Source organism: Nansenia antarctica, assembly GCF_963989245.1.
Source record: "Nansenia antarctica genome assembly, chromosome: 10".
In the NCBI taxonomy this organism is placed as follows: Eukaryota; Metazoa; Chordata; class Actinopteri; order Argentiniformes; family Microstomatidae; genus Nansenia; species Nansenia antarctica.
This window is the reverse complement of record NC_137680.1, coordinates 9,830,873-9,858,356: the sequence shown is the minus strand read 5'-3', so window position 1 is coordinate 9,858,356 and position 27,484 is coordinate 9,830,873. Positions and strand designations below refer to the sequence as shown.

At 44.1% G+C, this 27,484-nt stretch overlaps 1 protein-coding gene across 1 annotated transcript; it reads left to right on the top strand.

Annotated features, from left to right (window-relative positions):
- Positions 1-27,167, top strand: LOC308166615 (CREB-regulated transcription coactivator 2; the record flags this gene model as incomplete). Its single annotated transcript, XM_080540944.1, has 15 exons — positions 1-168; positions 9,708-9,809; positions 10,928-11,041; positions 11,378-11,439; positions 14,714-14,782; positions 15,518-15,618; positions 16,201-16,227; positions 16,459-16,538; positions 17,538-17,587; positions 18,565-18,803; positions 20,854-21,326; positions 22,134-22,697; positions 25,800-25,886; positions 26,544-26,757; positions 26,961-27,167. The coding sequence occupies 15 exons, from the start codon at positions 1-3 to the stop codon at positions 27,158-27,160; spliced, it is 2,550 nt and encodes an 849-aa protein (XP_080397070.1). The 3' UTR covers positions 27,161-27,167.
- Positions 27,168-27,484: the final 317 nt, after the last annotated feature.

Here is a 27,484-nt window from a genome sequence, read left to right as displayed (position 1 = left end):
ATGTCTGCTACGGGTGGTTGTGGACCCGGACCAGGACCCAATTCGGGTGCTGGGTCCGGGCCGTCAAACCCCAGAAAGTTCAGCGAGAAAATAGCTCTCCATACACAACGTCAGGCCGAAGAGACCGCCGCTTTCCAGGAGGTGATGATGGATATCACCTCGACCAGGGTAAGTCTGGGGAGAGAGAGAGGGGCAGGAGGAGGAGAGCTGGAGGGAAGACAGGCCTGCCTGGAGCTTTGACAAGTCCTCTCTGAATACTCAACTGGACAGCTAGCTAGCTAGTTAACTATCGCTATCCCTCGTTGCTTATTAAGCTAGCAAGCATGGTGTCTACCTGGCTAGATATGTCCATAAGCTAGCTACAGCGTGATTTATGTAATGTGGACACTTGAATGAACGTTATTAGCCAGTTAGCTAAAGTCCTGATAAGGTTGACATCTTGCCACAAGTCTTTAAACTCAACTGAGGTGATTAAACTGTGCGCCTGAGTGCTACACTAACAAGTTATCGTGTTATGCTATCGGCTTTAACTAGTTGTGCTTTTTATGTTAAATGTCAAATGTAGTTAGCTAGCTAATCAGTGTTTTACAGTGTTGAATTGATATTTAAGATGTATTTTTAGCCAAGGTAACTAGCTACTATTCAATGGTTTGGTAGCACAGCTAACCTACGCTAGCCAGCAAACTAGCGTATCGCGGCGAGTGAACTTAGCTACCAGTTAGCTAACTTAGTAGCTAGCTAACACTTGTTTAACACATCCTTTTGTAACCACCAGCCACTCTTAACCTACGTTATCTTGTTGAGATTGTGGTTTAGCTATCAATCTTAGCATAGCTTATTCACTAGCCAGCTAACTATCTTGCTTGCTGTCAGAGTTAACTGTTCACTCCCATGCCCTGCTGTGTTTACGAGAGGGAGGGTTCTCATTGGTCCGCTCTCAGCTGTCACTCACAGTGTTACAGGTACATTTCAGTAGTGTTGGCTGTCAACATTTTAGTTTTTCAAGACTAGTAAAAGCTTAAAGAATAAGCTGTCCACATGCAAGTAATGCAGCTGTGTGTTGAAACCAGCAGAGAACATCAGTAGACATTCACACGTGTGTCGTTCATTCATTCATGCCTTCATTCAGGTTGACTCAGTGGCCTGATTGCAGCAGAGCTGGAAGGGTTGTTGTGAATGACACATTTATTTTTACCTCCATGATGATGATGATGAAGGGGTGAAATAATCACATGTGAAGTTAAATATTGGGTTACAGTATTTAGACTGTTTTTAAAAAAATATAATTTGACCATGGCTTGCAGGTTGTTACTAAATGTAGCCCATATTCTTTCCTCTCCAATAATTATGAGAAGCGGGAGAGGAGAGGTCAAGAGGTGGCAAAGCCAGTGCAGTGAAGAGGCTCATCCTCCCATGAATTGCATTGTTGGCAGTGCATTCAATGGCTCAAAATAAACGTAATAAATGTTTTACTGTGCTACTGTGAAAAGTGCTATACAAACTAAATGTATTATTATTATTATTATTATTATTATTATTATTATTATTATTATTATCATTATTAATACTAATAATCTCTTTGCTGGCTCACCCCCAAACCCTCACACACACACACACACACACACACACACACACACACACACACACACACACACACACACACACACACACACACACACACACACCTCCTTCATTCACATCGACTCCCCTTTGCCATCCCAGTGCTGTTTCTTCTGGGAATTCCTTTGAGCCCCTGTCCTTGTGCCCTCCCCCCTACACACTCTTTTACTGCAGCAATGTGTGGGCTGGCCAATCAGACTAATGGCATGGCTGAATGATGTGGCAAGAGGGACGGTTACCGGTAAATGGAGACAGAGCACACTGCGAAACGAGAGAGAGAGAGAGAGAAATCTCTTCTCAAATTGATTCTATCCACCAAAACACAGCTATATGAATATCTCTTACAGAGCATCAATGAAACACTGTGCTAAATTTAAAATACTGCCATCAAAATAGTGTTTATTTTTTTGCTCGAGGCCATGTTACATATTCAAATGTATTAATGTGTAAATAGTTTTTCTTTTTAAATTTATTTTTTTGTCGTAAAATAGGTTGCAATGTCATGGTACATTATAAAGACGTTGCCATATTGTAATATAATACTGTGAATATATCATGAATATTGCATGGACACAATCATTGTATACTATCAGAATAGTTTTTTGTTTATCCACTGAGCTCCAATTGAGCTAAACTCACAAGGCAGCTTCCTAGAGTCATACTCTAAACTTGTAGTTGATAATGCAACATTGTTAGAGTTCTGAGAATACATAAATGTTACCTATTATGGCAAAACTCACAATACTTGCAATGATAAGTAAATTGAGGAACACACTACAGTAAGAACATGTTTAGCCTGTCTTTCTGGGGATGTAATGATCAGTGCACGAATACAAAAAGGTAACAAATAAAATATGTAGGCTATTTGTTACTGTAATACAGTACAATGTTCAACTGACTGAACTGACTCGGCCCACAAAAAAAAGTGATGAAACAGATCTACATGTAAATCAGTCCGCATCTGATCCTGATCAGGCCAGAGGACCTTATCTACATCGCCTGTGATGTTCTCCCTGGCCAAGCAATCTGGCGTCACATGCCTCCTCCATTGTATGAAAAGTGTATACAGTATAGTATAAGCTACACATATTTCATAAATGTAAAACAAAACGACATAATCAATCAGTGGTCCAAATTTGCAGTTTTTACCTCAAAATAGGTCATCCACGTGAATCATGTAGATGCAAAAAAACTATTGGGTTGGGGGTGGGTGGTCATCTACAGCTCATTCAAGTCACATTCATTCAAACCTTTATTTAAACTCGTAAGTTACTGACATGATGCGCAAGCTAACATCTTCCTGTCTGCTAAACTACTGCTGTTGAAATAACCTTTAGTTCAGGCAGCTAAGTACAATTCCAGAGAGCGTTGAGAAATAGGGGTGGGCATCGACGATCGATAATTGATCGATAAGGATCTTGGTCGATCACAAAATAAAACATTTGGTCGATCACAAAAATAAAAATAAAATTTGTGATCGACCAAATGTTTTATTTTGTGATCGACCAAGATCCTTATCGACCAATTATCGATCAATTATCGATCGTCGATGCCCACCCCTATTGAGAACACAGTCCCGGTAAGCAACCTATTTTCGTGTAGGCCTAATAATGCGGCTGTTATGGTCAGGGCCACCGCCTCATCCTCCATTTTCATCTCTAAATGCTCTGATAACTGAGGCTACCGTGAAGAAGCTCAAATTAGGCTGGACTCGCTGCCCAGCTTCGGTAGCCACATATTGGCTCACTTCCTCTTCCTCCTGCTCTAACTCTTCCTCTCTGTTCTCCATGCTGCTCCTTTTTCCCCCCAACACCATAGAGGTCACCTGAGGCCTCTTTTATGCTTCGACACATGCCAATTGAGTTTTCAAACTGTTCAAGAACAGGTGAAAAGTGAGTGAGACCAATTGGTAATTAGGACGTGGTATTTTCAAGGCCAGTGTTTTCCAGGTGAACAAAGTGTGCTAAATGATGCGATTTGTGCTTAGAGTTTTTATAAAATGCGATTTAGTATTGAAAAGAATTTAGTGCATTTTTACACATTTTGCTTAGAGTTTAGCACTCTGGAGTCTTGTTGTAGACACACAAGCTTAAAGTGTTCAGACTTGTGTGCATAGTTACACAATTTTTGTGTATGTATACAATGGATAAAAACTGTAAGTATCCTCATTGCTGTGCTGGAAGTGATTCATAAATCAGAAGGAAACTGAAGGCTGATGTAATCTTGTTAGGCTATGTCCTATCAAGACTGTATGTCATATTCTAGTTCATGGAAGTCACCAGTGGCCTGGCCTGCCCTGTCATAATGATATGTAGCCTAAATAGACGAGATGAGATACAGAGCTCAATGTCACATTGGGAGCTAGACAACACAATACTTTGTCATTGTTACCTCCCTGAATCTTTTTTTCTCCTTCATGTAAGTTTGGAAAAAAAGGTGGTGGGGTGGGGGACACATTTAAAGCTATCATCAGAATTGATGATTGAGAACTGAATTGATGCTGATTAGGCTGTTATCCAGGTAGCCTCCTCCTGTTTTGGGATGGAATACCTGCTTGCATGAATTGTGTTGTTCAATACAGGAAAAACCTTAACAGACCAAAATGTAGAGGCGTCTGTATAACTACCATTAGGGATGCATCGATACTAGGGATGTAATGATACACGCAACTCACAATTCGATACGATTCATGATACTGGGTTCACCATACGATTTTCTCATGATTTCTTTTTACAAAATGCGATGTCAGAACATGTCATAGGAGGGATTTGGCCCCTTTTTCCATGTTTACTTCAGCTTTCAATATATGGCAGTTACTGTATTACTGTATGTTATGTTATGAGCATGTAATAACAGTTTAACGGGAAGAAAAACACAAATGTCACCCGTGTCTCCTACAGACAGCCGTAAGCATAGTAGGCCTAGACTTTGTTTTGTTTTATCAACCCAAAAGGCAACGCTATATATTTCTATGAGAGAATGATTAAACATGAGGCGAACTTATCCTCATCGTTGCTAGTTTGTCTCGTGAATGATTGTCTCTTCGGGATAATGATCTTTTCTTTTACAATGAATGGCCTACATTGACTGCTCTTTGTTTTCAGTGTCTGGTGGCTGCATTAGCCTAAACATTTCATAAACTGTAGGTTACATCACACAGTGAGATTTCAAGCTTTTTTAAGACAACACCGGAATGTTTGTCTACTCTGTATCGTCAATGTGTTTCAGTGGCTTACTGAAATAACGAGTTGTTTAAAACTGTCTCTTTTGACATTTGTAAAACAACCACAGTTTTGCTGGTGATAATGATTTGACTGTTGATACTTGTTCTATGATAAAGATGTCTAATTGGTTATTATCGTAGCCCACTGATATGGCTTGAAGCGATGTGTATCGGCTCTATGCAGCCAGCTATCCCAGCAGAGTTGAGTGAGTTCAGCTCGAATGCTTTTGTCAAGGACACGATATTGCAGATCGTCTTGCCAATGCCACAGGGTATTCAGTACTCACAGAAAGTCAGGATCAGAGCCATATTATTAACACAGTTTGACAATGCCACTTGAGTTGTGGAATTGTAATAGATTGGACACTATAATGACATCAAAGGTCCCCAAGTCCAATACATTGTAGTCAGAAGGGTACACTTGTTAGCCTATTTTTAGAGGACCCTTAGAAACGCATTTGATCCCTCATGCTGCCACAAAGGGTTTATCTTGACTGATAGGGACCTGTGTAATGTTCTCTCTCTCTCTCTCTCTGAGCTGAATAAGTCAAGCTTTTTAAAATTATAGTAATTTATGTTGAAATGCCTGGGGAAATTCAAGGCAGAAGTGCCTTAGTGAAGGATGGACACCTGTAACTTGCTTGCCACACAAGTCCCAACCAGTGAATAAACAGCCCACGGATTCCCACGTGGCTAGTAGGGGTGTAAATCACCAGCTTCATCACGATATGATATTATATCGATTTGTTTGTATGACGATACAATGTTTGACGATATCACAATGTCAGTCACGATACGATTTCGATTCGATTCGATTCAAGATCGATATGACGATATGATCGATATGACGCGATATCATATGCCAATCTAACACAATTATCAACTCACAAAAACAACTAGAATATGATTTGACCATTTTATTTGTGAGCTCTTCCAGTTATCCAGCATTTAAATCATATTGTATTATACAGTATTCTTCTGTTACAAAAAGAAAAATAGACCCGTTCACTAGTCTCACAAACAAGAGATATTCAGCTTTAAAACATTAATGTCCCATGAAACAAAACTGGAAGAACTTGTCCCCCCTTTAAAAATGGAATGTTTCTCGTGTCTTCACACCGTCACCGGAGACAATTCATTCACCGAGTTGCGGGACGCTGTGGGTGCGTTCGTAAATTCGCTCTGGAAATCTGATCACCACTCAAGGAATGCCTCTCAGTGTTTCCTCCAGGAATTTTTACAATGGCGGCGGGTAGTGCTGACCGCGCGCGCAATTTTTTCGCGTGCACGCGCATGAAACGCGCACGCGCGCTCAAAACAATGACGTAATTTCAGCCAAAACTCGAGGATGGCCCAAAAAAATAAAATGTTTTCCTGTACTTCTCCCGTGTGTCTCTTATTGTCTGTGTCTGCATGTTTTTCCAGCATGTAATTCCGTTGTCAATAAAAACAAAAACACTGATCTGACGGTTTTTTTCACAACGTTATTACTTGTCACTTTAAGCCCAGGAGGGAGTTAGCGATTAGCGATGTTTAGCTTAGCTTAGTTTAACAGAAGTATCTTCACTTTTAACATGACTTCCCGTGGTCGTAGAGGGCTGGTCGGCGGCTTAAAATGACCCTGTAGACCTTATCCAGCTATAGTCTTGTGTTTCTACCCCGGGCATAGCCGGTGTTATTCACGGACAAACACTCCTGTTAGAGTGGTTCTAGTACACTGGACATAGGTAACACATAGAGAGGCTTCTCCTCTCTCTCTCCATCCTACACTACACTACACTACGCATCCTATACTACACTACACTACGCTAGCTCGCGGTGTTCGGGTGACAGCCAGGGCGCGTTCGTAAATACGCTCTGGAAATCTGATCAGCACTCACGGAATGCCTCTTGTCCAATCAAATGACTTGGTCTCTTTATGACGTTGAACCCAGTGTGCGCTCCGGGGCTCTCAGAGCGAATTTACGAACGCAGCCTCAAGTTCAATACCAGCCCCCGACCCTGTCACAGCCCCCGACCCAGCCCCCGACCCAGCCCCCGACCCAGCCCCCGACCCTGTCACAGCCCCCGACCCAGCCCCCGACCCAGCCCCCGACCCAGCCCCCGACCCAGCCCCCGACCCAGCCCCCGACCCTGTCACAGCCCCCGACCCAGCCCCCGACCCAGCCCCCGACCCAGCCCCCGACCCTGTCACCCCCCCCATCCCCCTGTCACCCCCCACAGCCCCCGAACCTCTCCTCCCCTCTCCAATGTACCGCACCCCTGGCAACAGTAGCCCCCACTCCCCCTGACACCCCAGCAGCACCCCAGCAGCAACTGCCTCCCCTTACCAACACCAGGAGCCAGGGAGCATGCTTCACACCTGGAGACACCGGTACTCACAGCTTTATAACATCTGAGCAGGTGAGAAGGCAGCTTTCCAGGGTGAATGTGAACAAGTCCAGAGGTCCAGACAACATCAACCCCAGGGTTCTGAAGGTGTGTGCTGGAGAGCTGGCGGACACATTCCAACATCTCTTCAGTCTATCTCTAAGACTGAGGAGGGTGCCACAGCTCTGGAAGACCTCTTGCATCGTCCCAGTGCCAAAGAAGGGACGGCCCAGCACCCCAAACGACTACAGACCTGTCGCCCTGACACCACAGGTCATGAAGATCCTGGAGAGGCTAGTGCTGCAACACCTTAAGCCCCAGGTGAAGGACTTCCTGGACCCCCGGCAGTTTGCATACCAGGAGAGCATGGGGGTGGAGGACGCCATCATTTACATGCTGCACAGGGCCTACACACACCTGGAGAGGCCACAGAGCATGGTGAGGACCATGTTCTTCGACTTCTCCAGTGCATTTAACACTATCAAGCCATCACTGCTGGCTGACAAACTAGCAGTGATGTGTGTGGAGGACTCCCTGACGGCCTGGATCCACAACTACCTCACAGACAGGCGTCAGTATGTGAGACTGCAGGGCTGTCAGTCTGAGGTGGTGGTGTGCAACACCGGTGCCCCCCAGGGAACTGTTCTGTCACCCTTTCTCTTCACCCTCTATACCTCCGACTTCCAGTTTAGCTCCGACCAGTGCCACCTGCAGAAGTTTTCGGATGACTCCTCTATCGTCGGTTACATCACAGACGACAGGGATGAGGAGTACAGGGCCCTGGTGGAGAGCTTCGTGCAGTGGTGCGACACCAACTACCTTTTGCTTAACACCAGCAAAACAAAGGAGTTGGTGGTGGATTTTAGGAGGAAGAGAAGGACCCCAGCCCCCATCACCATCAAGGGGGTGGAAGTCGAGAGGGTGGACTCCTACAGGTACCTGGGAGTACAAATTAATAACAAACTGGACTGGACTGACAACACCGAGGCTCTTCTCAGGAAAGGGCAGAGCAGACTGTTTTTCCTGAGAAGGCTGAGGTCTTTCGGTGTCTGCAACAAGCTGCTGCAAATGTTTTACCAGTCGGTGGTTGCCAGCGTTCTGTTCTTCGCCGTGGCCTGCTGGGGTGGAAACATCTGTGCCAGGGATGCTGCGAAGCTAAACAAACTGGTGAAGAAGGCCAGCTCTGTGGTGGGGACCGGGCTGGACAGCCTAGAGGTGGTGGCAGAACAGAGGATGGGGAAAAAACTGGCGGCCATGCTGGCCAATCCCTCCCACCCGATGTACTGCGAGCTGGCAGGGATGAGGAGCAAGTTCAGCCACAGATTTGTTCTCCCCCGTCAAAGTACAAAAAGATTTGGACAGTCCTTTATTCCAGCTGCACTCCGACTCTACAACCAGGCCCTGCAGGGTGGGGGAGACCTGGAGATGGAACTTTTGGAACTTTTTACTTATTGAGCCTGCACTGTTTTATGTTTTTTATTGAATGTTTTTCTGTTTTCTGTACTGAATGTTTTCTGCCCTAACTGAGCTGTTTGACAACAAAATTTCCCCATTGGGGACAATAAAGGTTTTCAATCAATCAATCAATCAATCAATACTCGCGACACACACGGACTGGTCCAGTTTCAGCGCTTGTGGGTGTGTCTAGCGCTGTGAAGGTCTGAAAAGCGGCCTAAATCTTTTTTTTTTTTTTCGGTTGAGAAATCTGAATGGTGGCGGAGGAAATTCCATCGTGGCGGACCGCCACGATGAAATGCATGTAGAGGAAACACTGCCTCTTGTCCAATCAGATGTCTTGGTCCCTTTATGACGTTGATACCACTGTGCTCTCCAGCGTTCTAAGAGCGAGTTTACGAATGCAGCCTGTGCAAATTAAAAATAAAGGTGTATCTTTAAGATGACGATATATATCGATGTTTTTACATTGCGTCGATGTAATCAGATCGTTAGTCAATGAATCGATGCATCGATGTGAATCGATGTATCGTTACACCCCTAGTGGCTAGTGTACCAACTAGAGATGCAACCATCCCATACTGAGCATTGGTATCGAGCCGATAAAATGCCCTAAAATGCTGCATTAGGAATCAGAGATGGGGAATGCTATTTACCGATCCGATGCCGTGATGCAAACTGTTGTAAAAACCTACGCCAAATACATGTGTCGTCGACTGACAGCTGAGATTATACGCGACTGTGGTCACGACAATAACAACTATGTCTTCTTTCTAGAATTAGGCTACTTCAAGCTTGAGACATTAGAACTGATTGCAACATTTACAAGGCAGGTGTTTCGAGGGGTGTAAAAGAAAATCCTTTTTCTCAGATTGGTACTCTGTATGCCGACACTCAAAGTTCCATCGTTCCAACGACCGATTTACAATTTCAGGAAAGAATAAAAATGCTTCAGCAATGTCCATTTTCATTTCCATGACATGACAATTGTCCACTGATTTTCATTTTTAGAAATTCTCTCTCCCTCTCTGTTCTCCAGATCCAGGCTCAGAAGGTCCGTCTGGCCAGAAACCAGGGCCCGTACTATGGGGGTTCCCTGCCCAATGTCAACCAGATCGGCAGGAACACAGGCGACTTTCAGGTAAGAACTTTGCTGCTGACCTGGTTCACTTATTCTCTGTTAGTGTACCAGACGTAGGTCAAATACTCAAGCTGCATGTCTGGATTCAAATAAAAAGTAGAATAGTTCCCAAAAGTGCAAACACCAAGTTAAATCAAGTGGACCTCAAATACCATTTTTTCCCCCCTTTTTCTTTTTCACGCTGTAAAAGTGATGACAAAACTTTTTGTAAACAATGTAATTTGTCAAATAAATAACCTGTCAAAAAAGACAAACTATTTAGAAACGATCATAATCGCATGTCATGTGACTGTTTCTACTCAGAAGAAGGATATGTGATTCACAGCACACAGTGGGGGGGGTTGTGCATTTTTCTGAGCTGCTCGCAGAAAGTGTTTGAGTAGGTTTGCGGAAAGGCTGGATCTAGGGCTTTGGTCCACCTTTCACCAGCCGCTGTCACAAATTCATCATTTGAAATTGACGGCTCCCTCAAAGCCCTACAATGTGATTTTTAATCCTGCAAACATTGTATACCGCCCAACCCTAGTCTCCGTACATTTGTATTTCCAGTTGTTGCCCCAATAAATGTGATTTACCCATTTAAATAGCCTGGCTAGCATGTACTACTGCATCATTGACGTTCATTGTCAAACCAATAAAAAACATGAATAAAACGAGAATAGAGTAACCATTTTTTATACATCTCAATAATATCAGCACAACGATTATAAGAACAAACACCATACATTAACCATACAGTTCTTTCTCCTTCTTTATCTTTTAAATGAATGTGCAATAACACTATGTGCAATATGACAACCCTAGTCGTCTATCTGTACAGTATAGTATAGTGGATAGTGTACATAGCCTTTATTTATGTAAACCAGCTCCTTCCCTTCTTGTTTTTTTTTGTTTTTTTTTTCTTTCCTAGCACCCCTCCTAAATTTCGTTGTTTGGTACCTGTACTATAGCAATGACAATAAAGACCATTCATTCATTCATTCATTCATCTCTCCTTGTCCTTTTCCATCTTTTCTCCTCTGTCCTCCTCTCCACTCCTCCACCTCCTCCTCTTCTCCCTCTCCATCTTTTCCTCCCTTGCCCCCCCCCCCCCCCCCCTGTCTGTTTCCATCCCTCAGGGCTCGTTCCACTCCAACCTGGACTCCAGTCGCTCCACGCGACACCATGGCCTGGTGGAGAGGGTCCAGAGGGACCGGCGCTTCATCTCCCCAGGGCGCCCCTACAGGAGACAAGTATCCTTCAATACCACAGCACACACTACCATAGGACTACCATAACAACAACTGTTGGTTCTTTCCTGCAAACTAACACTCTGACTGAACATGAATCTGCATTCAATGTTACAGAAGTAGTTTTCAGCTCCAAAGCTCCTTAAAAGTGTCTTGTGGTTAACCAGACAGTATGTCTGCCTAACTGCAAGCTGGACCAAATGAATGTTGTATTTTCATTCAGTATTCTGGCTATCTTATCAAGATATTCCTTATGTTAGTCATATGTGTATGTTATACACCATTAGGCCTATAAGGAAAAAAGGCATTTGTTGTTGCCTTGACAGTGTTTTTCCTCAGATGGACAGCTCTCCATACAACTCTGCCTATCTCTCCCCACCCCCAGACCCCAGCTGGAGAAGGTAATGATCAGGGCTCGTCTGTAGAGACACAAGAGTCCTAGAGGATACCTGTTTATTTGTGTTCAATGCATCTTGCTTGGTTGTGTCTCTCCGTGGCATTTGGAATGTTCGCTTAGGTCTCCAGTTAACAGCTAATACTAACGGCTTTCAGGACTGACTAACAAGATGCCTAATTTACTTCAATCAGCTTTCCTTCACAGCCTTCAGTCGCTGTTCAGAACAGCAACTTTTTCTTTTCTCCTTTTTGTTCTCCATTTGTTGGCATCCAAATATGGATCTTCTTTTTTTTTCCTGCTTTGTTTGCCAGCTGCTTTCTTTCTTTCTTTTTTCTTTCTTTCTTCCTCTTGGAAATGAAAAGGACACACTCTTCCAGAGAGGGAAACTCGCTTTGACCCACAATTACACCACTCTCTAAAATGAAACCCCCCGTTCCGCTTTTATCTTCACGTTTGTCCAAATAATGCTTTATCAAAGACAGATCACAAAATACCAATGATGCAAAACCGAAACGAAGGTTGCTTGAAACCACAGTTATTCAGCTCGGATGCTGCACTTTGGCAAAATGGCTGCCATCAATCAGATGGATGGGAGAGAGGCAGCTGCTCTTGTAGAGTGTTTTTCTGGTGGTGTAAGCATACGTTTGGCCCATTTCCCCCCAGATAAGCACTGGACTGGAGGGCTTGGAACACTGACAAACGGCTTTGTAAATTCCAATGACGTGGACCGATCAGCCTAACCAGGGTTTGGCGGGCCGAACCCTTCAAAACCGTGTAATGGAACGGCCAACCTTACAGACAAACATGAAAATCCACTATCAGACATATGCACGCACGCACTCACTTTTCAACATATTTATACGTATGGACATTTGATCTTCATTTTAATAATATGTGACAGCAGCTGGTGTTTTGGGGAATAACTAGTCCAGTGTCATTATTCAGTTTTTTTCTTCTCCAGATTATAAAAGTGCAGATTGATTGTTAGCTTTCAAATTATGTCATACATTGACATTTGAAAATAATTTAAATTTAGCCGAGGTGTACTCTGGCAAACTTCTTGCCGTCTTGCTATGATGGGATTATTTGATGATGGGAATGGGATTATTTTACAACAAGGATTTCCTCCTTGCATACCTCCCGTGAAAATCAGACTTGTGCGGTCTCTTTCTGATGGTAGATACATGTACTGTGGCAAGATCTACCTTTAGGTCCTGTGATGACATTTTAGGATTGTTGGAGACTTCTTTAAGCATCTTGCGGTTTGCTCTTAGGCTGAACTTGCTAGGATGGCCTGACCTGGCCATGTTGGCAGTTGTTTTAAATGTTCTCCACTTAAAAAAAGTGGGTTATGATTTCTTATTGTTTGGAGATCTTAATAAATTCCTTCCCAAACACATACGCATCTACAACCTTCTTTCTGAAGGCCTCAGAAAGCTCTTTTGATAATACCACATGATAATACCACTCACTTCAACAATCAACATAAATTATTATTATTATATATTTATTTTAAATAAGACCTCCAAAATCCTCTCTAACAATGTTCTAATCATTTGCACCTCATGTGCACTTGATTCTAATTGTAGGCATTTTAAGTAGTAATAAATGTGACAGCTGCTGATGAAAGGAGTAACAAGCCGGCAGCCGATTTAACGTTCTGATCTTTATTTAGAAAAATGTAAACGTTTCAGTGTTGTTGAAAATCAATGACACACTCACTAGTGAACTAACACAGCTTGTTTTGTGAGCCTGCTAACAATGTAAAGTAGTGTTATAGTTAACTAGGTAGCAGTGGGGATTACTCACCGAATCCATTGCATTGCAATATTTGGTCTTGACTAGTGAGCGTGTGTTGTGATTTTAAACAACATTGAAATGTATTTCCATTTTTCCAAAATTTAAGTCAGAACATTTTTATTGGCTGCCGACTTGTTCCTCCTTTCACCAGCTGCTGTCACCAATGTGGGGGTGTCCTTGTGAGGAAAACACTTTTTCCTCACAAGGAAGTTGCATTTGTATTAATTACATTTTACAAATATTTTTAAAAAATAGGGTTAGGTTAGGGTTTTCAATTTTATTTGAATTTGTTATATTACCTCCATCTCTCAATATTATTAAAATGAAGATCAAATGGCCATATGTTTGAATATGTTGAAAAAGACAAAGGTTTTCATGGGGTGTCCTATCTTTTTCACATGACTATACACTGATGAGCCAAAACATTATGACCACTGACAGGTGAAGTGAATAACATGGGAAACCCTGGGTCCGGCCATTCATGTGGACGTCAATTTGACACCTACCTAAAATTGTTGCAGACCAGGCACACCCCTTCATGGCGACAGTATTTCCTGATGGCAGTGGCCTCTTTCAGCAGGGTAATGAGCCCTGCCACACTGCACACATTGTTCGGGAATGGTTTGAGGACCAGGATGAAGCATTCACGGTGTTGCACTGGCCTCCACATTTTCCAGATCTCAATCCGATTGAGCATGTGGGATGTGCTGAACCGACATGTCCGGTCCACAGCGCCTCCACCTTGCAACTTACAGGACTTTAATGATCTCCTGCTAATGTTTTGGTGCCAAATACCACAGGACACCTTCAGGGGTCTTGTAGAGTCTATGCCTTGGCAGGTCTGCGCTGTTTTGGCGGCACACAGGACCAACAGCATATTAGGCAGGTGGTCATAATGTGATTGCTCATCAGTGTATATTATACCTGGGCACACACACACACACACACGTGTGCAAATGTGGTTTTGTTTATTTATATTAACGGTAGTGGTGGCCTAGTGGATATTGACTGGTGATCAGAAAGTCATGAGTTCAAATCCCAGCTGGGAACACCACCACTAGTGTGCTTTTGAGTAAGGCACTTAGTCCTAAATTACTCCAGGGAGACTAAATGGTTAAAATGGATACATGCACTTGCCAACATAAAGGTGCTTGCACACTTGCATGTGGTAACATATGTGGACCTACACACACACACACACACACACACACACACACACACACACACACACACACACACACACTCACTCACTCACTCTGAGAACTACACTATTCCCTCTATACTCTGCATCCTCCCACATTGGAATTATAAGAACGCAGCACTTGGGGCCCCTGTGTTCTGTCGCATGTCAGTCTCCCACTCTCTCTCTCTCTCTCCTCCTCCGTCTATATCTCTGCATCTCTGCTCGCGGCTGCTTTCCAAGCCTTCCCTTTTTTACTTTGGAGAATAACAACCATTTGTTTTGTCGATCATGAAAGGAACTGGTCAGGCAACTTCCCCGGGGACAAAAGCCAGTTGTTCCGCCTCCCCATCACAGCACTCAACAGGTGAATCCCACCCCTCTCTCTCTCTCTCTGCCCCCTCTCGCAACAGTGCACAGGATCAACGCCTTATTCTGAGACAGACATAATCGTCTGATGCCGGTGTGAGATGGGGATGGGTCATTCCTAGACCATTTTTGTTCACAGAGTTGACTCTTCACATGGGATGATTTCACTGAACATCAAAAGAAAGGGAATATTGAATCATCCCCAATGATCCATTCTAGGGGTGGGCATCGACGATCGATAATTGATCGATAAGGATCTTGGTCGATCACAAAATTAAAAATTTGGTCGATCACCCAAAAAAAAAAACTTTTTTTTTTTTTTTTTGTGATCGACCAAATTTTTGATTTTGTGATCGACCAAGATCCTTATCGATCAATTATCGATCGTCGATGCCCACCCCTAATCCATTCTAACCCTAACCCTTACTTATATGACCAGAAAGCATGTCGTCCTTGGCTCAGACAGTAGTAGTGTGGGCTCAATAGCATCTTAGAATGCGCAAGATCTTGAGAATCAGCTGTACATGTGATGGAAGAGTGCTTTGCAATTCCATTGAATTGGAAATAATTTAACCAAAATATGTCAAGACCTAGAATTGCCATATGTGTATCTCACTAAAAGGTTAACTTCCCGTGGAAAAATCCCGGGGGGAAATTCTGTAAATTTACCAGAAGGTTTCCAACCCTTTGCAACCCTATCTCCTTCTCTCTTCACTGTATGTCTCTGCCGCAGAACCAACTCAGACTCTGCCCTTCACACCAGTGTGATGAACCCTCCCGCAGGAGAGCCCTTCAGTGCCGGACACACACACGTACCGCAGAGCAGACGCACCGGTGAGCACGCACACACCCACACACTCACAGATACATACATACATACACACACACACAGGGCCAATCCCAATTCACCCCTACGGCTTCGTTTTCACCCCTACGGCTTCGTTTTGCGTGTTCACGTTTAGGGTAGGGGTGTCCCAATTCATATTTCATCGAGGGCTAGGGGGAAGGGCTTTCCACGGCTTTGTTTGGAGATTTTTCATGACCAGACTACGTTCGGAGCCATACCCCTCGCTCTCAGCATGCATTGCGAATCATCTACAGAAATCTGATTTCGCTCTATGCAATGCGCAACACAGCCACAAATGTCATAAACCTTTTCTGTAATTACTTATATAAAAAATTATGATAACCATATATAACCCTATGCATTTTTACTTTAATTTTACTTCCCCCCTTTAATATGATGCCGAAATTTAACTTTAAGTTCAGCCGCAAAGTTCTAACATTCTAAATATCAGAGAACCATATTGTTTTCATTTATTTATTTTTTGTTATCAAGGTTTGACACGATATCACCATTTGCTCCGGCGTTCTGATTGTTTTGTCTCCCTGTACTCTTGTCTCCCTGTACTCTAGGTCAGGGTGAGGGAGAGGGCCGAAGAAGTAAGTCTTACTCACACTGAGTCCAGCAGATAATGTAACACACACACACACACACACACACACACTAAATCTTATGAGACATAATCAAATCTCTCTCCAGAATGCTTGTTCTTCAAGTTGGTCTGAACCTGTACTGTGAGTGATTGGGGAAAAAATGAATCATCTTGATCTCAGTTTAAGTCTTCATCATCAAGAGCGGATTACTTGATTTCCTTCTCTCTGTTTTTTTAGTGTTCCCTTACCCAGTTCCCCCTATTGAAGAGAATGTCCTGGACGAGGGCAAACTGCTCAAACCATGGGACACCAAAAAGGTTGGGACACTGTAAATGCCGTCACACCAGTGCTCTGTCCATGTTCTAAGTCGCCTTGGTTTGCCCCTGGAATGCTGCACCATATGGGCTTCTGTCCCAGTTTCTTGGTAGAACAACTGATTCACTAATCCTTCAGATATTGTCATGAGTCATTTGTGTTGGTCAGAGTCAGGAACAACACGCCCACTCCCTCCCAGGATCTTGGGTTTTAAACATTGTTTAAATGAACATAGTTCATAACATTACTTTGAGACCCATTGTACGAGCTGATTGGGGGGCAAAGCTAGCTTGTCATCCTTTGAGTGACAGTTTGCTTATGGTTAGGGTTATTGGCATCTTATCCAAGGAGCCGACCAACTGCTATGTGCCATTGAGCAAGGCACTTCAAGGGTATTTTCAGGATAACATTTTCCACTGACTTCAGGCTCACCAGATACCGGTACTTCTTTCGGGCAAAATAGTTTTCTTGAGCAACTACTGCTGGGCTTTGCCATGTTTATAAGTAATCAAACAGAGATGTGTTTGGAGCCCTGTCCACTTCCACTCTATGGCTTCTGCTTGCGTCCAAGCCCAGCTGTAGTTGCTCAAGAATGTGACTTTGACCAAAAACAAATGTCTGGGTGAGCCTTTAACACTCCAAATAAGTGGAAAATTAGGTCTAACATCCCAAAACACAGAACTAACCCTTTAACCTCAAACGGCTCTGTTCACTACAGTGTTTCCCACGGGATGTTGTGAGATTGTGGCAGGTGGATTATTTGAGAATATAGCAGGTGTGGGGGGGGGGGGGGGGCCCTTCCGCGAACCTGCTCGAACCTGCTTGAAGAAAAAAAAGAAAAGTGCTACTTTCGGTTCGGAAAGACTCTCGTCTATGTATGGGAAACTCTGGACTATGGTTGACCCTGTTGACTATGGTTGACCCTGTGCTCTGACCTTTCACTTGACCTTTTATGCTACATTCTACCTGTGTAACTGACAATAAAGGCTTGTCCTTCACAGCTCCCCCTACTGTCTTCTCGACCCAAATCCTGTGAAGTACCTGGTATCAAGTAAGTCCAACTTCTCAATATGAATAAATAGATTTGAAACAAAAACTAAAATATATGTTCCTGATGTAAAAGCTTCATCTCCATCTCTATTTCACTTCCTTCCATAATGAGATCCCTCGTTGGTCTCTCTCGTCCTTGTCCATCCTCTTTCTGCTCCTCCTCCTCCTCCTCCTCCTCCTCCTCCTCCTCCTCCTCTTCACAGTGACTAATGCGGACAGTTAGTTAGGGGCAACGTTATGCTCCCATAACTTTCACATTTGCACATTCTTGTCTCTTTCTCTCATGGCTGGGGGTTAGGTTGGAATGTAATCTAGTGGGCAGGCACTCACACTCTCACCTTCTTTATCTTTTTGTCTCTGCCTCTGTCGCTCTCTTTGTCCTTCCTCTTGCCCCCGCACTCTTCCCCTCTTTCTACTGTACTCCTCTCTCTCTCTCTCTCTCTCTCTCCCTCCCTCCTCCCCCCCCCCCCCCCGCCCTCTGTTGTTCTGAAGCTGAGGTTGGTTTTGAGTACATTCTCTCTGAAGTACAGGTCTCTGAAGTCACCCTATCTGGCACACATACTGTACATACACAAATACCCTTAGTGTATGAATCCTTCAACAATCATCAACAATTATCCAAACATTTCATGGGGGCAATTGTTCAGAGTTATGAATTCCAAATGCACTCACAGTCTAGACTGTGTTGGGCCTGAGTTGCATGTTTCTTAATTGGACCAACATTCAGGTTACATCAAATAAAATAAAGCAATTCAGAAATTGCATTTTTCCAAGTACTTTTTTTAATCTCAGCACTTGGAATTTTTATTTAAGTTTAATTTGATCTTATTTTCTTACTTTTTCCAGAGGTTTTGTATTTAAATTCCGTTGAACATTTGCACCCCTAGTCTCGTCTTGTGTTTTTCATGTCTTTGTCCACCCTTCAACCCTCTGGGTTCCACCCTCTTTCAATCACTTCCCTCTCCTCTCTTCCCCCAGCATATTCCCCTCCCCGGATCAACAGTCCAGCACGCCTCACGTCCCCTCAGCCCTGAACACGGGGGGCTCCCTGCCAGACCTGTCCAGCCTGCACTTCCCCTCGCCTCTGCCCACCCCGCTGGACCCAGACGAGCCTGGGTACCCCTCCTCCCTCAGCGGGGGCAGCAGCACTGGCAACCTGGCCTCCAACCTTACCCAGCTGGGCATCAACGCCAACAATGCTTTTCACCACTCGCCAGGTGAGGTGTGTGTGTGTGTGTGTGTGTGTGTGTGTGTCTCAGCAGCACCTTCCATCACTCGCCAGGTACAGTGTGTGTGTTGATGAATGTTTGGGGTGTGGGGAATGTGGGAGTGTGTGTTTGGAGTTTGTGTGGCCACTCATACCCTCCACCTCCTGCCTGTGTGTATAGTGCAGGAACAGGGGGGGATGTATAGTGAGGATGTGTATACTTGTGTTGAGAGTACGTTTGTGTGTGGCACATGACAGCTGACGGGTTATATGTTTGTGTGTGCTCTCATTGATGTTAGCTTACTGCACCATACAAGTTCACAAATCTACGCTGTGTATCTAGTGGAGGAAGTTAGTGGGTGTGAGTGTGAGAGAGAGAGAAAAAGAAAGCTACGGGATGTATTTGGGTGGGCGCAAGTTAGATTGAGAAAGAGAGCAAGAGAGGGGGCGGCTGAGCAATCGGAAAAAGTCGCTATCCCTCATCTCCTTGGAGGTGACTCGGCCCAACCGCACACAGGAAACTGCTGCTGAGTCGTCCTAACCTCAGCCTAAAGAGCGCATCTCAATGCAGACTGAACCCAAGTAGTCCTCCTCTTGCCCCCTTTTCTTGTCTTGTTGTCTCCTTGTCCTGGTCTGAAAACACTATAGGTGGAAGCAAAATGGTGAATGCTTATCAGGATTTTGCTCATCAATCCAGTTGTATCAATCCAGTTTGCTCTCATCAATCCAAGGCACGCTGAGAGAAGGAAACAATGGGATGAGTCTACTTACTATAAAGAGATGCACCCTGAATCTATGGGCCTCATCTCCAAGGCCTTGCACCTCATCTGATATGATGTTTAGCGCAACATTTATTTTTCTCTCAGGGAAAGCAGATGGGGTCTGTTTCTCTACATAGTCTATATACTATTTTTAATCTAGACGAGAGACATAATAAAGGATTGTGACTGTTAGAGCCCAACCGGCACAGTTCTTTGGGGAACGATGATGATTTACGACTTCACCGATAACCCAAAGAAAACTTGCTGTTGTTATTTTATCCGTTTTCATGAGAAGAAAACAATGGCAAACAATGCTCTCAAATCTGGATTAGGATTAGGTAAATATTATCTCCATTGATAAATAGAGCAACATTTATTAATTCCATGTGCAGGGTTACTTGTACTATGCTAAATGACAATTTCACATGTTCAATGAACTGCATATTTATATCAGTGATTTGCTGTTCAATCTAACTTGTTGTGACACAGTTTGATCACCCACTGAATTTATTTTGGTATGCTCAGTTACAGACAGTATATTTCATTTACAAAAATGCACTCTTTTAACATACTGTTAAAATACCCTCTGCACTTGCTGGATGCCAACCACTGTCATTTCCAGTAATGGTTTATTCCAGGCCTCCCCCTCCCCCAAACAACTTTATCAAAGTGGTCAATTCAGCTCTCTTCACTACTAGACTAAACAAACCTGTGTCATGCATGCTGATACGGTTGATTGGAACTACACACCAAGCGGCTTGTGACAAAAGTTACCTAGAACGTCTGACTCTGAAATTCATGGATACATGCTAGCCATGTTAACTGGTGATATAAATGGTTGGTAAATAATATCTGTGTGTGCCTGTAATATACTAGCATTATCGGAAGGATATGTGCAGATACAGATATTTCTGTAAAATACCAATATCAGCTGATATTATCGTTGCTCCGATATCTGTCAGGTTCTAGTGACTGTGTGGTATAATGCTGAAATAGTGTTGCAATTTGATTGACTACCCCCTCCTTTATTCTGTTCTTATGAGCCTAAGTTTGTTAATAATACAAGGTATTACACTATTGTCAAACGCCGACCAGATCATGCTTGCGTACATTTGTTGTGGAAAGTTTGTTGTAATGAACATTGAATTCAGATGTATTTATTTGTAGTCTTCTCTTCCTTGTTTGTTAACTGCAACATTTCTATAGTATTAAAAATCATGGATCCAAGATTTGTATGTCGAACTTGGGTGAAATAACAAATTATTATTTGTTTCTTTTTCTTCTCGTTGATTTGCTCAGGTCTCCTGGCGTCTCTTCAGGGCACCCTCAGTAACCCCTCCTTGCAGTCGTCGCTAAGCAACCCCAACATCCAGTCATCTCTCAGCAGCCACTCGTTCCCCAACTCCCTCAGCTCCACCTCCTTGCACTCGTCTCTCAGCAACCCCTCCTTGCAGTCCTCCCTCAGCTCCTCCCCCTCCCTACAGTCCTCCCTCAGCAACCAATCCCTGCACTCCTCTCTCAGCAACTCCTCTCTGAGTGGCCAGTCGCTCCAATCAGTGGGCAGCAACCCTAGTTATAGCAGTGGGTCCGGCCCATGCCCCTCCTCCTATTCGCCTCTGCTCACTGGCCAGGGACAGCCGCCACTCAGCACGTCGCCACGGAGACGTGCACAGCTCTCCCCTCTGATCTTGCCCATGGGAGGGGAGTCTCGCCGGCACCATGCCAAACAGTTCTCCCCCACCATTTCTCCCACCTTGTCCTCCATAACACAGGTAAGCAAGCCATGTGTGGCCTAGAGGGTAGAGCAGTAGGAGTGACATCAGCCTCTATTGTAGGGCTGTTGTCTACTGGGAAATGAGGGATGTAGCTACTGATCATGTGATGTATTAGGATACACCAAGCTCCGGACCTGGAGTGATGGGGCCTTTTCAGCCACAGTCCCGTCCCTCTGGAACGCCCTCCCCAACCACATCAGACAGGCCAACACCCTCCCAACATTTAAACAGGCCCTCAAAACCCACCTCTTCAAGCTTGCCATCACCAGTTAATCCCTCTCCCCCTCCCCTTCCCATGTGTCCCCAGCACTACCTTAATTTGGCCCCTATACTTTCTTTTATCTATTTTGTGTCTTTTTATTATTACTACTCAATCTTTTCAGTTTGTAAAGTGCCTTTGAGTGTCTAGAAAAGCGCTATATAAGTCTAATGTATTATTATTATTATTATTATTATTATTATTGTTATTATTATTATTATTATATCATACAATTCTAAAATCTCACAGGAGCGGCGGTAAAGATCTTTCAGTGGAGGGCTGCTAAAAGTATATAGCGGAAACACTGATTAAGTGGATAGATTTTTTTTTAATGTAAACCTCTTCATCAACAAACTGTTACTGAAACATTATATTGGCTGATAATTGCAAAACATTACTCTTTACATTGCTCCACAATTCATAGGTGCAACATTTATCAGCTTCTTCTGAAATGTGTCCAGAAATTATCAAAAGAATGTATCATTGTTGGCTAATATGCATGCCAATCGCTCACTAGTCCAATCAGATGCGTTTGTTTCTTCCAGGGCGTCCCTCTGGACACCAGCAAACTGCCCATGGACCAGCGGCTCCCTCCCTACCCCTTCAGCCAGCCACAGCAACACCAGTCGGGTCCTCCAGCAGCCCATCAGCCCCAGCAGGGTAGCATGCCCTCTAACCAGGCCAGCCAACAACCGTCCGTGGTACTGCACCACCAACAGCTACTGGCACAACACCGGCACCAGCAGGTACATTCACAGATGCAGGCGCTGCAGGAGCTGCACATGCAGAACCTGCGCAATGCCCAAAACCAGCAGCAGATGCAGCACTTGCAGCAACAGCAGCAGCAGCAGAGGCCACCTGGGTCCAGCATGCAGCAGCAGCAGGTCAATGAAGTGCCCTCACCTCAGATCAAAATGGAGCAGCACTTGCAGCAGCGGAACTTGCAGTGTCTGCAGACACAAGAGATGCAGTCGCAGCAGACACAGTTGACAGAGCAGCAGCAGCAGGAGCAGCAGCAGGAACAAATGGAACTGCAGCAGAGGCAGAGTGGTCTCCCCCAGCTTCAGCAGATCAGCCACTCCCTGGCCACAGACCTGGGCCTCTACAACGTGAGTTCCACACACAAACCCTCCAAACCACCGCCATTGGCATATAAAAACCACCACTTCTCCCCCCCCCGATATCAGATATCTGTTGGTAGTTCTTAATGACGGACAAAAAATACATGTTAGTAGGCTACTTGTCCAACGACTGGTGCTTGTGGAACACACTGGCACTATTTTTAGGAGTACATTGAAGAGTAACACCAGTAAACCGTAATGGATGTTATTTTGGTATGATACTTAGACTAGAGTCTGACACCGCGGTTTAGATGCAAGATGATGCAAAGTGGAGCCACTGCCATCTTGTTTCAGATCACCTTTCAGATCACTAGGCTGAAGGAATTAGGGCTTGTTCCTGGACGGGGCCTAGGTCATCAAGACAGTGTTTCATGTCCAGTGCCCTTGGACAGCCTCTGGTCTCGTCTGGAGTGTCTGCCAATACACTCGTTCATCCTCTGTTTATTGTTTACTTCCTTGCCTATAAATTGTATCACATTGAAATAACAGATAATGAGATTACATTACGCAGGACACATTACTTGTTATTGAGTGCACTTTCAGAAAAACAGAATGCTACAGTAGGTCATTCAATATTCAGACTGTTGCTGTTATAATTTTGTAACGCATGCTTAATACATTTACGTACAATTCTCAAATAGGTTTTCAATATCCACTCTGTAAATGGTTGCACAGGATCTTAACTGCAACTCTAACCAATGATGTCATACAGTGTGGGCACAGGTGTTTTCAATGTGTTTGTGATGTATGAAACGTGAGAGAGACATCAACATTATGTGAAATAGATACCCAGCTGTTGTTTCTATCTATTTTTAGAAGCACAGAGAGCAGACCGTCTTTGTCTGCTTGAGACGCTGTGACATTGAAACTGCTATTTAGTGGAGACATTGGCCTGTAGGCAGTATTGTCAATGAAGCCCCAGTCTCCTCCAGATTGTTGAGCTGTTTCTGCAAGGCTATGGGAAATCCAATTGCTTACGAGATTTTAGGTTACTGGTTAATAGGGATGTCCCGAACCAATCCATGACATCGGTATCTGTCCGATATTGGCCCAGAATGCTGGATCGCAGATCGGAGGGGAGAAAGAAATAGGCTCCAATCTGCGCTCCGATACAGTGTGTCACTCACGTGATAACAACAGTAGTCTGACGAGTAGTCTGACGAAGAGAGTCTAACGTCATTCAACTGCGCGTTGTGTAAATTAGTTTACAGTTGGGCTACTTGGCTGCTTGTTTTTAGCCTAGTCTAGCCTTGTGAGGGCTACGTTCCTAGTGTAGGAATATGTGTGCTGTTGTTTTGTTGGTCTCTTTGTAGAAATGGCAGTGTTTACATCTCCTGGCTCTATGGTAGATCCCATGCTGAAAGTGTGTTCAGCTCATCTTCAGTTGGAGGTGCAGGAAGGAGAGAGAGAGAGAGTGAGACATGGCTATTAAGGCGTTAGCTAAGGTTGCAGAAAGGTGAAATAGCAATGGGATCTAACGCTGGCGGCATTGTTCCTCAGGTTTTGATGCGAGTAAAAACATTTAATTGGTCCCTGTTTTCCGAGAGTCTGAGTTTTACTTCGGTGTGTTTGGGCGCATTGCCGCTGCACTGCGTTGGCCAAAAGATGTGTGGACCAGACTTTTGCAGTGTAAGCTGACTGGTAAGGCTCAGGAAATCTGGTCTTCTCTCCCTATGGAAGACAGCCTCAACAACACATTCACTTGCAAGTGTGACAGAACCCACAGCAAAAAAAACGACTGCCCTAATTGCCAACACGGTGGCTAAATAAATGCTGCCTATTCGTACAGTAGAGGGGCTATTCCCACGGACAGATTAAATTCCATTTAATCTTTATAAAAAAAAAATTGTGTAATTGGCCGTTTTGATTTAGCCCCAGTGGGCTATAACTAGACCACTGGTAAACATTGTAATTGGAAATGGCTGGACAGCTATACAAAATGCGTGCATCGCTCTAATGCGGGCGCAGGGTGCGTGCGAAGGGGAACTAGCGGCATTCCTTTCTTCTGTTCTGCATTATTGTTATGTTAGCCTAATTTAAGTATTCAGAAGGAGAAATTCATGAGGATTAATACCAGAATTAATTAGATTTTTCACTGTTAAAGGTGGAGTTTTTTTTGGCGTTTAAGATATTAAATGATTTCTTGCTGATGATCCAGTAGCTGTCTTTATGAATCACACATCGAGAAATCTATTAATCATTCATACCACCCACTGATTAATTGACCATGAAAATGTTGAGTTATGCACATCCCTAGTACAGGGGTATACTGTGACTTAACTAGGCTACACTTTTAAAAAGGGTCCTATAATTGATTTGCCATTTGTAGAATAAAAACTTGAAGACAGACAAAGTAGAAGGCAGACAGTAACTTTTTTTCTACAATGCTGAATGCTGCTGATAAAATAGTTTTAACTTTAAACCGGTTGGTCACTTTGAGCACTGTAGAGTACAGTTTTATTTTTTTGAATAAAGGCGGGCAGTCTTTAATAACCAACTGTTGTTGTGGACTATACACTGGGGAAGTATTTGTTCCCAAGTATTCCCCCAAAAATATTGATATCGGTATCGCAGATACCCGAAGCCCAGAAATCGGTATCGGAAGTGAAAAAGTGGGATCGGGACATCCCTACTGGTTAATCTCAAGTGATGTGATAACTCTTCCTACCCTTGAGCAAGACACCTAACTAACCTAATGTCTTTGAGTAAAACTAAATCATGAATGAAACTAAATGAAGCTGTTTTGGAAGATTTTTGGTGAATATAATTTGCGGATTAACAGGATAATCTGCAGGATTAACGGGAGAGAGATGCACTGTTAATGGGAGGTGAATACATTTGTAGCATGTTGTGTAGTGCGGGCCGCACAAAGATTCTCTGCAAGTAAAACCCTGATTGCGAACCACAACGACCTGGGGGAGGGGCTTCTATGAGCTATACAGACTTTTGTCCACAGTGTTTCTAATCAGAACCAATCACATTAGTTAATTGTTTGAGGACTCGACCTCTGAATGCAGCGATATAGCGGCTGTGAGTAGTGGCTAGGTGCATATATGCTGTTTGACCACCTGTTCTCCTCTTGTGTTTTAGGACACGTTACTGTTGAACTCTCTGCTGGATGACCCCTACCTGGGCTTGCAGCTCACATCCAGACAGAACCAGACGCTGTCTCAGCAGGTAAGACTTCCTCTCATGCCACACTCAAGTGCTCCTTGGAAATATGAAACGTGGACATTTCCGACTCTCCAACTCGTGTGCCTCTGAGGTCTCCAATAGAGTTTCCCAGTTGGAGCTATCTCAGAATTGGCCAATTAGAAGCACTGTGCAAAACTGCGCTAAATCTTGGTGGAAAGCTCTAGGTTTCCAAGGAGCACTTGAATGCATTGTTAAATCTTGTGATAACATCTGCTTAGATACATTACGAAACGTAAATATAAAAGTTTGATATAATCTGATATAATGTTAATTTAAAAAAAAAAAGACATTAGACCACACAGTCCAATCAGGAACTTTCTTGACAATATTTAGTTTAGGGGACCCTCCTAGCTGAAGAGCTCCACCAGAGGTTGAAGGTTGATAGTAACATTAATAATGCTATTTAACATGTTTGTGGTACGACTTGTGTATTCCCAGAAAAGCTTTCCCAGATAGGCTTGTGAGTTATCCAGAATTCAAATAGTCTGATTGACAAACAATTGCTGATACCCGATGCTGTTTTTATGTCAAAGCACTGGGTCGGTGGAGTGAGCTAGCTAGTTCATTGTTGTTAACAATAGCTATCTTCTTTTAATTTAGCTTGTTTTGGTACTAACCTACTTGTCATCACCCCATCAGTTTAACATGGAGACTCAGGGAGATGGCCTGTCGTACAACCTCAGCCAGGGCTGTGGGACCACTGCAGGGAAGGGCCAAGATGCACCCTACTCCATCAACCAGGGCTCCTTGGACCTCCAGGACTCAGGTGACCAGCAGCTCCTCAACAACCAGAATCAGAACCAGAACTACGGTGGTGAGGGACGCCACAACGTCCCTAACATCATTCTGACTGGTGAGGTTCAGCTCCCACTGGAACAGTACTGTATGTACTTCAACAAGGGCTCCACATTAATGGTTGCCCCAGACCAGGCACCCTAACATCCCCAGATGAGAGATGATCGAGGTGATGGGTTGATTTGGAATCAGGGTTAATTTTTTTCATCCCATGTGAGATTACATGCTCACTGTCGTGTACTCTCCTTCTCTTTCCACCAGGAGACTCTCCCACGGGCCTCTCCAAAGAGATTGCCAGCGCTCTCTCCCACGTCCCTGGCTTCGAGATGGACCCCTTCGCCCTGGATGACCCCCTCAGAATGGACCATCTGGCTCTGGAGGGACTAGGCATGCTGGATGGGGACCTCATGCTGGCCGACCCTGCAGTGGAGGACTCCTTCCGTTCGGACCGCCTCAAGTGATCCCCCATGGAATGGACATTGACGGGGTGAAGGGGGTGGAGTGACCCCAGACAGGTGGAGTGGGTAGGGTTGAGCCCTGCTTTGCCCCCCCCCTTTCGTGGTGGTTGATGGAACCACAGGACTTGGGGGACAGTTGGGAGGTTTTGGTGTTTTTGGCAGGAACTACACATGCTCCCTTTGGAACTGATTAGTCAGCTTTTGGAGCACATTTTGATCGAGGTGCTTTCTGCTGCATCCAGGCACTTAACTGAAACTGCGCTTGTAATGCTCGTGAAGAGAAAATGTTAGGCATTAGCTTGTACGAGTCTTATCTGCATGTTAACA